The sequence below is a fragment of the Musa acuminata genome, chromosome BXJ2-4 (genome assembly GCF_036884655.1).
Source record: "Musa acuminata AAA Group cultivar baxijiao chromosome BXJ2-4, Cavendish_Baxijiao_AAA, whole genome shotgun sequence".
NCBI lineage: Eukaryota > Viridiplantae > Streptophyta > Magnoliopsida > Zingiberales > Musaceae > Musa > Musa acuminata.
In genome coordinates this window covers 26061934-26073239 of record NC_088341.1, presented here as the reverse complement: position 1 = coordinate 26073239, position 11306 = coordinate 26061934, and the positions used below count along the sequence as shown (strand labels likewise).

Here is an 11306-nt window from a genome sequence, read left to right as displayed (position 1 = left end):
AGAGTTCCCTCTGGCGTGGAGTTACAAATAGTCACCACATACGTTTCCTAACTTTCTGGTAAAGAGTTGAGAAGTAACAATCCCTGCATCTCATCATCTATATTCATTTTCATAGCAACCAACTTGTTTGCAAGACTCTGAAATAGGCTTATGTGCTCAACAATATTACCATCATCTTTATACTTTAAATTTACAAGTCTTCTAAGGAGAGAAATTCTATTTCCCACCGTCTTTTTCGTAAAGAGATTTTCTAACCTTTGCCAAACAACATCAGCTCTGATTTCATCTGAAATATGCTCATGCAAGTTTATATACATCCATCTTCTAATATAGGCAATAGCTTTTCTATGTTGAACTTCTCATTCTTCATCGTCCATAGTAGAAGGTTTATCTTTAACCTTGATGGGCTTATACAAATCTTTGCAATAAAGCAAATCTTCCATCATACGCCTCCAAGTTGAATAATTTGATGAGTTCAATTTAATCATACCATCTGACTGCTCCATTTCAATCACACAAGAAAAACTAGCACCAAATAACCTATTGCTCTGATACCACTTGTTGGGAAGAAACCTATTAATGCGGAATAATTCTTTTCCCTCTTTGTGTATCAAAATAGGTTCCTCATCAAAATACTAACTTGATATCAAAATGCTAATATCAATCAGCACAGCATAAACAATAGAGCAATAAATCAATCATACAGTGAGACCAAATCTTTTAACATGGAAAACCCAATGTGAGAAAAACCACGGGACCGTAGTCCACCTCAAACTTCCACTATCAATAATAATGATAACAGGTTTATAGTAGGTCTTCTCTAGAATAACTAGAGGATTAGAATAACATCAAGATCATAGATAGATCTTGGCTCAAGAATAATATCAGGATGGATCTCCTCAAAAGAGAATTCTAGGTCTCACAAAGTGGATATCGCAGGAAAGTACCTTAGAGAGTGTAAACTGCAGATCAACACCGTTAGGATTGTAGAGTTTGCTGCAAGGATTCTCCACATAAAATTTGGGCCGAAACTGACAACGTTTGGCCACCGATCGTCAAGCAGAAAACTCAGAAACCTAATCTTTCTCTCTCTATTTCTCTCTCCTCTTTCCTATGCACGCTGCACATTGCATGCTGCAATCTGATCTATTTTTTCTCACATTCTCTCTCCTCATTTTAATTTCTTTCATTTGCTGATTTGGGCTCAATAGGCCCAATTGTCCAAGCCTACATATGGGCTGGACCCAACATTCTTTGCCCGTTAAAAGAAGATCGATAATGGAAGCTGGTAGCCTCGAGTGAAGAGGAATCGAGAGTGGATGTAAGTCACGATGACCGAACCACTATAATTCCGGTATACTCTTTTCCTTTGCTGCTTACTTTTATTGCATACCTAACTGCTCACTTCACTTTACATATACTTTAAGCCCAGCTTCAATTCTTTTCGAAGCGGACTTTATCGAAACGATTTTTTTACATTGAACGAGTTTTCAAATCGACATAATTTTTATGTAAGTACTAATTCACCCCCCTAGTGTCGATTTCAGTCTTAACACACTTATGTGATACCCATGGTTATCGTAGTGAATGTCCCTTCTTACTCAGCTGATTAGTTGCCTCATGACATCTTCGCCACCAACCCACCACACATGTCGCCTGTCTTCCGAGAGTAGTACAAAGAAACTCCCATGGGTCGACTGGCCTTCATTAGCATTATACCGCATCCACGTGCGATGGTTCTCATGTGCGCTATTATCACCGTCGCAGGAGCCTCATCGACCACGCATCTCCTTTGTGGTCAACTAGTGAGCCATACGATCGTCGTGTAGACCTAGGTGGCCTACACTAGTGACCGACCAACTATCGCTGGGTACCATTAACATAACTCAACCACAAGTAGCTCAATGTAGCCTGCCGCAAATGTCATTTGTCGATCGGCATTCACAACCGTGCTGCCACAACTGACATTGCCATTGCTATCTTCACCGTCCTCGTTGACACTTGTCAAGGGCAACGTTGCCTTCCTGTGTTACTGCAAGCATCCGATGTTATCGCACCACACTGCATGTGCAGCATTGCTTGTGGCCAAATCCTACTGTTGTAGGCAACAATAATGCCACCCAAGGCAATCGTTACCCATGGTGGCAACCGTCGCATGCAGTGCATTGTCATAACACTTTTATTGCTTGGGTTGTTGCACAAAGAAGCAATCGTTGCATGTGATAACACTACTATTTGTGCGGCCTTGCTCATGATAGGATCGACAACCAATGAAGGCCATCATCCTCAATAATGCTTTAGTCAATAAGAAGCTATCAATGATAGCCCGCCAAACAAATACAAGTAGGATACTTCTATTATGATTTCAGTCGTATTGCAAACAAGCGAGAAATAAAGAGGAATAGATTTAGAAAGGAAATAGAAAGGCAAATCGATAAATGAAGGGTACTAATAAATAGTTCTAACTACAAAATAGACCTAACATCGATCTAAGATATTTGATCTCACGGCTCTCATATCAATTGTAACCATAAAAGTTATAATTATATCATTATATAAAAAATTTTAATGCTAAAAATTAAAATCAAATAACGATAGATCAAATATTATGATTACGTACCTGATGTTACTATGTTAGTTTGAAGAAAATACTATATGAACATTGAGCCTCAACCTCTATTCAAAACCTCCTTTGTGTTCGATCATTCACTCCATTTGTAATATTTGAGATACATCCAATTTTCTTGTGTTCCAATTCGGAAACTTCCAATTTAACATAATAAAATTTAATTGCTTCTTGTGTTTGAGATCCCAATTTTCATGTCTTTTTGTGCACAACGACGACATAAAAAGGGGACATAAACCACAAGCGAGCCGATTTGGTTTATGATGAACCCATTTGGTTTGTTTCACGGTCCCAACCCGAATAGACAATCACATACTTGTCCTATTATCATATTTGGGATACTTCCACGCAATTTCTGAAATCTAAGACACTTTCAAATAAAACCCACAAAATTGAACTTTTAGAATAAATCATCCTTCATTAAAAGGCTTGGCATTTGGGTCTCCTATTGAAAGTGTTTTGATGTGAACAACGAAAGTAGACTGGTTCTCCTATTTCTTATTAGATCGTGGAATACAAGAAAAGGCAGTGTAACTAAATATGTGAGGCCCAAACAACACGCAGCAGGTTCCCTCTGCTGTGGGATGTAGCTTCCATGACCCGTCTTTTAAAGCGATCAACAGAGAATAAAAGCCAAGAACATCAGCTTAATAGATCAAACAAGTCGATGAGTTCTCAAGAATGGATAACAATGAAACGTCATGTAACAAACAGTTCACTGGAAACTATTCAAAGAGGCATACAAAATGAGTCGTGAAACAAAGACTCACTGGGTTCATCCGGAAGCCCTAGTCATTAAGACCGAGGCTTCTCCTTCTTCTCCTTGAAGAGCGCCAATAGGGACACGCCAGAGACCTTCACCACCTTGAACCTTACTCCAGGAATGTCACCCACCGCATGGCCCTTGCGTCCGAAATCAAGACTTCATCCTGCACAAGCAACGGACCAGCTCAACAGCATATTCATCGAGGCAAAAGTTATGGACAGATGGTCAGACTCCTCAAAGAAGATCCTGATACGGTTTCCATGCCATGTGATTGTTGATGTGTTCGCATAAGACCCTTGCCATAGCAGATTCTGGCCGATGGATACTGGTCTTGAGCAAAACCACCTTATTAGAGCCTCCTAGAACTAATCCTTACTAAAAGCATAGTAGATCATTGTTCCTTAAAGCTTCATGGCATATACGATTTCCATATTAATCGAAAGACAAAGCTTACAATTTTCTTCCATGAAATTCAAGCAACCATCATTTGGGACACAAAGGCTGCAATTTTCTTGCCATTCTTTATCAGCTGGACTCTAGCGCACTTTCGGATAGCAGAGTTAGGCTGCTTAGCTTCGATACGTCTTTTCTGAAACGAAAAAAGCAAGGTAATGTCAGTCCTCCAAACTTAAAACACCAGGCTGAAACGAAAAAAGAAAAAGAAGATAAATAAGAATCACATAGCTTACATCTTCTCAAGGACAATACCCTTGGCATGTGAGGAACCAGCAAAGGGTTTCTTCCACTCATTGCCGAGATGACTTTTCTTGTATGCCTTGTCTGCCCATCTCTGCCTCCTCCTGTGAGTTTTGAGCTTGCGCCCAGCTCCCATACCACGGGTCTTCCTGTGATAGAGATTGAAATTGATGGAAAACCATTTACCTTTAATGAAACAAGTTCTCTTCATGATCATTCTATTAGAGGAACAACAGAAATTTGGTTTTCATTTCTTACTGTCTGTATTGCCCAAGAAATAGAAATTTGTGAATTTGCTAGTGTAACTTAAAAGATAGCATTTCCCTTTCTACCAGATAGGATTGTTGGGCTGACAGCTCACAAATTCAGCCCATAGTGGGCTTAGGCAGCCCACAGCTCACCCCCTCTTAACCTAACCCTAATTAACATTAGGGGGGTGTGGTGATTACATTTTTGGAGGCAAAAAAAGGCATAAATATGGCAGCAACGTGGAGAAGGGCATAGCCACGGGATTCCAAAGAAAAAAAGGAGAACAAGACAGAAAAGGAAGAGAAAGAAAGGGAAGAAGACAATTACAACGCAGATAGGCTGTTCTCAATCATCTAGCAGTGTTCTCATCTCAGGTTAGATCAAATCTACAGTAACTCTTGCTGTGATTACTTGGGGAGGTTTTAGATATTGTGGGCATTGACGTGATCCTTGTATCCCAGTTATTCTCTTGTGGTTGTTGCTAGGGTTTAAAGCAAGAGATTGAGATTTGTATATTCATTATTCTCATAATGGATTATCTCTAGTTTGCCCCGTGATTTTTACCCTTCACATTGAAGGGATTTTTCACGTATATCTTGATGTTATGTTTGATTGTGCTTACATTTAATTCCGCTACGTATTATGGTCTTATAGTATTTGTTCATATACAAAGGTTATTCTTGTTTATATCCCCATCAAGGATGTCTCCAAACTAGAACATCAACATTGTCATACACGAAATTGAATATATTTAGCTGGATACAAACATCTGTAACCTTTGTTCTGACTTAATCAAACCACAAGAATAATAAGCTTAGGATCCAAAACATACCAAGCAAGGTGGTGCCAAGCAGCCAAGAACAAATTACGACTCACAAGGATAATAAAGTTCGAGTGTGGCTGCAATCGATACAAACAAACGAACCAAAAAAAGGAATGGATTTCTATGACATGCTGACACGGACTTAGCTGGTTTTGCCTAAGTCGTGCGGCACCCTCGCGCGTCCGTCCGCAAAGGTCAGCCTCCCCGAAGCCTCCCATTGTCCTTTCGGACCAACCAAAGAGAGAACGGGTTAAAGAGAACGCCTCAATCGGGATCCACAAGCAAACATGTCCGAAAAACACTTCATAGACAATGCAAATTACAAACATACTTTACAAGCTCTGAACAGTGGCACAACAAAGGGTAAAATGGTCCATTACAGACCGAAAAGCTCTCACACGTGTCCACATGACACAACCTTTATTTACAAGCCTAAAGAGGCCACCAACCCAACTAAAATGGGACTATTAAGCCTTCGGCCGCCCCTTTACATTCTGTACAGGGCATGAACATGCCAAAAGACACGGACACACATAAGCATTACATCCAACATCTTGTTGGGAAGTTTGTCCGTGACATTCTCCCCCACTTATCCCTTCGACGTCCTCGTCGAAGCCTTTGTGAACACTGCAACTCTTCGCCTTTGCTGAGTCTTCAATCTTCTGCTCCAGCTGCAATGCGCCTCCTGGCTCCCAGCTACTCTCCGTTGCTGTTTTTGAGTAGTCGAACCTTTGATCCGCCATGCTGCTTCAACTCGCCAATGACTCTGACTCTAGTGTGGGGTTGGCTGAGTTGTGTTGATCCTCGTTGATTCCTGCGGATCCACCAAATGAAGGAAAAGACCATTCTTACTGCGCCAGTTTCTCAAAATTTCCACATGCTGCTTGAACTGGGTGGATGCTTGTTGGAGCTTTAACGAGCATCGCCTCGCAAACTTCTGAAGTTTTGGGTCCTTCCTCCACAAAATCTGCTCATTGACTCTTCTTTCAATTAGTTGTCACATCCAAGTAGGTTCGCATCACTTCCGCTTTCGATTGGCATTTCGTTGGGAAATGAGGCGGACAATCTACTCTCAGTAGCACTGATCACCGTTGGTGAGGATTTGACAACTATTGTCTTCCATTATCTTCGAAGGGTCTTTGAACTTGTGCAGAGCTCCTCTGCTGGATAGATAAGAGAACTGGGGTACTCGGTTTCTCCCATTCTCTTAAGAGTTGAGAAGGCAAAGGTTACTTGACTTCGCCCGCCTCCTCGAGGTTGTACTTCATGCATCGAGCTGGTTACTGGCCTTCGCCTGCTCTTTGCTTACACTTCTGAAGCACCTGAAGTGTTTGCACTCCTTGCGTTGAGTTAGCTACTGTGATTCACCTTCTCAATGCCATTGAACTTCTGGAATGCAGGAAGTTGTCACCCCAACTTGGAGTAATTCTCTGATAGATGAGGTCGCCTCTGGGATTGTACCGTCTTCTCCATCAACCCTGCCGCCTACTCCACTGAGTAGCAAAGGTACAGCACCACGTACTGCCTGCTTCGTTCCTTGGTCATGCACTCTTGCATGACCCGAAGTCCTTCACTTACGGCTATCTTGATGAGAAACTTGTTGACACCGGTCTTACGAAGTTTCTTGGCCTCTGCCTTTCAGCCTTGTCTCGGTACTTGGAGATTGCCTCTACATGTCTACCTCCTCGGCCCCTTTCACGACCAAACGCTCTCCCTCCGTGAGAGCAAGGGATCAATGACTTTCACGGAAGTCCCGCCTCTGTGGTACCATGGCGCTGCCATGCCCATGGCACTACTATCCGTCGCCTCGTCTCTGAATCCCTTTTCTTCACAATCAGTAGAAATGTCTCTGTGGCACTCCTTTGAGTCCACCTCCATTCTGACTGATGCTTGATTTTGGGTAGCTAAGTCCCTCTGGACTCGTCGTCGCTTCCTCGCCCCTTTCGACCTCCTGCTTCAACACCTCTGTGTTCTCCAAGCAATCTGTTTGGTCGATGGAAAGACAGACTGCAACTCCCATGCATGGCCTCCGCCATCGCGTTGTAGGGTTTGCACCAATTCTGTTCTCCATAGCTTCCTTGGTAGCAACGTTCGCTTACCCGACCTTGTCCTCTGACCTGTCGGGCTCCCTTAAGCGAATATGAGCTCTAGAGCAATCCAACTCTCCAGCTGCTTCGATCATACCTCTGCATGATCAAGTCCCTCCCATGGGACTCACTGGTACTTGCATTCGAACTTTTCCCTTGGTGGAACCCAGCCCCCATATGCTGATGACCAAGGTTTTCATCCGATGCAAAATTCGGTGCACGCCCGGAAGACCCGCCTCTGCGGTACCATGGCCTTCACTCCTTGAATCCATAACCCTTCTTACCGTCGTGTTGTTCACCAAAGCGGAGCTCCCAGTAGCTCCCGATCATACCTCCATATGATCTCATCCCTCACGGGACTTCCGTGTGTATCGCATTGCCACGAACTGTTCCACCACGATCCGCTGCACCATGTCGCCTCCTGGTGACATCTCCATTGCATTCTGATCCTTGTGGAATAAACTCGAATTGTGAACCCTCCATATGTGTGGCCTCTGCCAATACATCGTAGGGACTCCTCCACCTTCGATTTTGTTCGCTCCTTTGGCAATCGACCTTCATCCACCCACTCTTGGGTCACACCTAGATGAAGCACCGCTCTAGGACAGTCCGTCGCCTAGTAGCTCCCGAAGTCCACCGACTTCACTGTAATTTGTGCACCATTGCCTGGATCCTGGGCCTCTGCCCCTACCAGCACAATCTCCGCTGCACACTGCTTCCTTCATAGCAACTCGAATGGCAACACTGTGGCATATTCTTCAAGAGTACCCGCCTCTGCGTCCTCTTGCCCCATGCTAAGGCCTTCTGAGCCCAACTTCGCCTCCGCAAATTGAGTCGCCTTAGTTCCTCCATCAAATGCTTCTCTGAGATAAGGTGCATGTGCCCAGAAGCTTCCTTCGTCTTTGGCACCATGCAAGATGAGTCCGCTCCGTCAGAAAGAAGGACCCATGGAACAACATGATCCTACTCTTGCCTCTGCAAGAGTTCATGTCCTTGACCTCTGTCTAAGAAAAGCACTGTGCCTCTGCTCCATGTTCCAACTTCTATGCTGGCTCCCTTCATGCGGCTTGGGTACTTCGCCAAGTTACACCCAAGTTGCTCCGCTCCTCGTTTTTGCATTGAGTCGATGGTGGCCCTCGCGCCCACCATTCCACGGGTCAGCCCTCCCTTGAGTTCGATCTCTACATCGACTCCAAGTGTGTCTTCATTTAAGTTGCTTTAGGTCGCTCCCCCACTTGATCTCGTAATGCATCCACCAATGCATTCTCTCGAGCGAGATCATGCGACAACTCCACGCCGCTTGCTCAGTCCATCGAGCTTCGTGGAGTTGTTGTTTGTTGAGGTACTCCTCAACATGTGAGGTCTGTCTCACATGATTCTCCCTCTGGAGAGCCGGGACTTATCCCTCCTGGATAACTATCCCGTTGGAGCAACATCTCTATTCGTTTCGGAGACCACCATCCCCTTGGACTACTCCGATCTGCTGAACAAACTGTGCACTGTTCTGCCTCCTGCAAACGCACTTGCTAGATTGCGACTCCATGTCAATACAGCCCCCACTGCACCCCTCAAGGCCTAGCAACATGCTGAACACATTGCACACTTCAGCCTCCTACGGACGTATCCTTCACATCCCGAAGAGAAAGTTTCAATGCTCCATGGCGCCGAGTTTCGGTCGCCTTGGGATGGCCACGAACATTCTATCGTTCGCATACAAGCCCATGCATGAGTACCAAATTCTTCGAGTTAGCAATTCCCCTCACTTCTGTGAGCTTTGCATAACTCTTTTGGTCGTTACGCAACTCATTCCACCTTGCATGGTCTCATTCTTACCAAGCGCCTCACTTGCCTAGAGCACCATCAAGTATAGTTGTCAACGTTGAGCCGTAGCTCAAACTCAGCCATCCCAACCTTTGTGCGCTCCCAATTCTTCCAAGCTTGCCTGTTCTCGTGGTGCCTCTTGCGCGAAGGGTTGGCCATTCCTCTGAATGCCAATCTCAGATGCCCGCTCCTCTGAGCGACTCTTTTCCCTACATCTCCATGCCCGTTTTCCCTCAAACGGTCGCGCGTGTGCTAACTGCCCTCAACGCAGCCCCGCTAGGTCCCCCACGTTTGCATGTCAAGTGTTTCTATGAGTGCTTGTCCCGCTCTGATACCATATGACACGGACTTAGCTGGTTTTGCCTAAGTCGTGCGGCACCCTCGCGCGTCCGTCCGCAAAGGTCAGCCTCCCCGAAGCCTCCCATTGTCCTTTAGGACCAACCAAAGAGAGAACGGGTTAAAGAGAACGCCTCAATCGGGATCCACAAGCAAACATGTCCGAAAAACACTTCATAGACAATGCAAATTACAAACAGACTTTACAAGCTCTGAACAGTGGCACAACAAAGGGTAAAATGGTCCATTACAGACCGAAAAGCTCTCGCACGTGTCCACATGACACAACCTTTATTTACAAGCCTAAAGAGGCCACCAACCCAACTAAAATGAGACTATTAAGCCTTCGGCCGCCCCTTTACATTCTGTACAGGGCATGAACATGCCAAAAGACACGGACACACATAAGCATTACATCCAACATCTTGTTGAGAAGTTTGTCCGTGACATTCGGCAAAACAAGTGGCGGATACAATATAGGCATAAAATGTCTCTGAATGTTGCCTGCTAGCTCAAAACTGATTATGGACTCAACAATAGGACACATATCAAGGAATTATTTAGAGAAAAATTGCTCATCCACAGTGTCATGATAGAACAAGAAGATTTTTCTCATTATTACATGCAAATGTACCACCCGAAATGTAGTATTCCTTCCAGATTGTCCATAATAATAAAAGTCAACCAAATCAACCCTTCTCTACAACTTGTCTGTATATCATCATAGACTTCCCATGAATGCCACCATACACATGAAGTGGGAGTTAAACTCTAATGATTAGTCCACAAAACTCATATACAAAGGAGTGATCTAGAGGAGTTTCAACTCCATATTTTAGATTTTGATCATTTAAACTTGGTAAAATATGATTTTTTTTACAAATTCAAGAAAAATTAAACTTTGAACAATATCGCCTTGAGATCCAGCAGCCATCCATCGCTCATAACTTCATCCAACCGTATTAACATAGCTTAGTTCGGATTCTTAAGACATCAAATCCACTACACTTTACTCCCTGACTCTCTCATCAAACTTATTAAAGAAACGAAAGGACGACACCGAAGTCAAAAATTGCATCCAGCACAAGAAATCCGAGAACAAGTAGGGGGAAAGGCAAGTGAGTCAAGAAGGATCAGTTGAAGCTTGGACAGTTCAACCGTAGCATTAGAAAGCGACAAGGAGATTGAGAACAAAATATATTACTTATGTTCTGGCGGAAACTTACCCCATCTGGTTGGAATCCGAGGCTCGCCTTCCTGTCTGTCCTCCGCCAGTTCTGTATCCGGGTGGGTCACGGGAAGGAAGAGCGTCGTGGAAACCCTATCACGCTCCCGTTTGTAGGCGCGAAGGCACGAATGAGGGAGACCCGCCCATGGGCCACCGGGCCAACAGCTACATGGCAAATTGGCTGAAGGCTCGCTGCGGCCCTCTCCCGCTCCAACCTTTCTGCTTAGCGCTTTTCCATGGGTTCATCTTTGGCGACAAACGTAGATGTCTCCGTCGAACTTCGACGGAAAGGAAAGGGGATACAGAAGATTCATACGAAAACTGACTCTAGGGGTTATAATCGATTATGATTGTCTGAAGTATCAGATCATGAACTAAAATTGTTTCTTGTGAGAGTTATCATTAGTTTGGTATCGAGAGGTGAATGGAGTTATCATACCAACTAAAATTATGGACATGTCTGAAGAAAGATGCTTAAGTTGGTATGGAGAAAGTAATAGAAGAACGAAAGATTCAGTAGCTTCAGAGAGTTGAGTTCATTCTATTGGGCAAAAGTGACGTACCTAAAATCTTCTATAAGAGGAGTAAGTGAGAGTTACTGTATGAGATCGAAGGGAATTATAGGATATTACTAGGGTGTGAAGAGTCACCTGTGTTTCGATTTCGATTAATAT

The 11306-nt window shown here is 44.1% G+C and overlaps 1 protein-coding gene across 2 annotated transcripts; it reads right to left on the bottom strand.

Moving 5' to 3' along the window:
- Positions 1-3255: 3255 nt before the first annotated feature.
- On the bottom strand, positions 3256-10939 carry LOC103981810 (small ribosomal subunit protein uS12-like). 2 transcript variants are annotated; one of them, XR_671443.3, is made up of 4 exons: positions 10631-10938; positions 4082-4237; positions 3847-3981; positions 3256-3555 (listed from the first exon to the last, which is right to left on the bottom strand). XR_671443.3 is itself a non-coding variant. In XM_065102149.1 (3 exons), exons 1-3 carry the CDS (start codon positions 10633-10635, stop codon positions 3918-3920), a joined length of 225 nt encoding a protein of 74 aa, XP_064958221.1. In that variant the 5' UTR covers positions 10636-10939; the 3' UTR covers positions 3256-3917. The 2 variants fall into 2 exon arrangements, 1 of the variants encoding a protein (XP_064958221.1); XM_065102149.1 differs by having other exon boundaries at positions 3256-3981; positions 10631-10939.
- Positions 10940-11306: the final 367 nt, after the last annotated feature.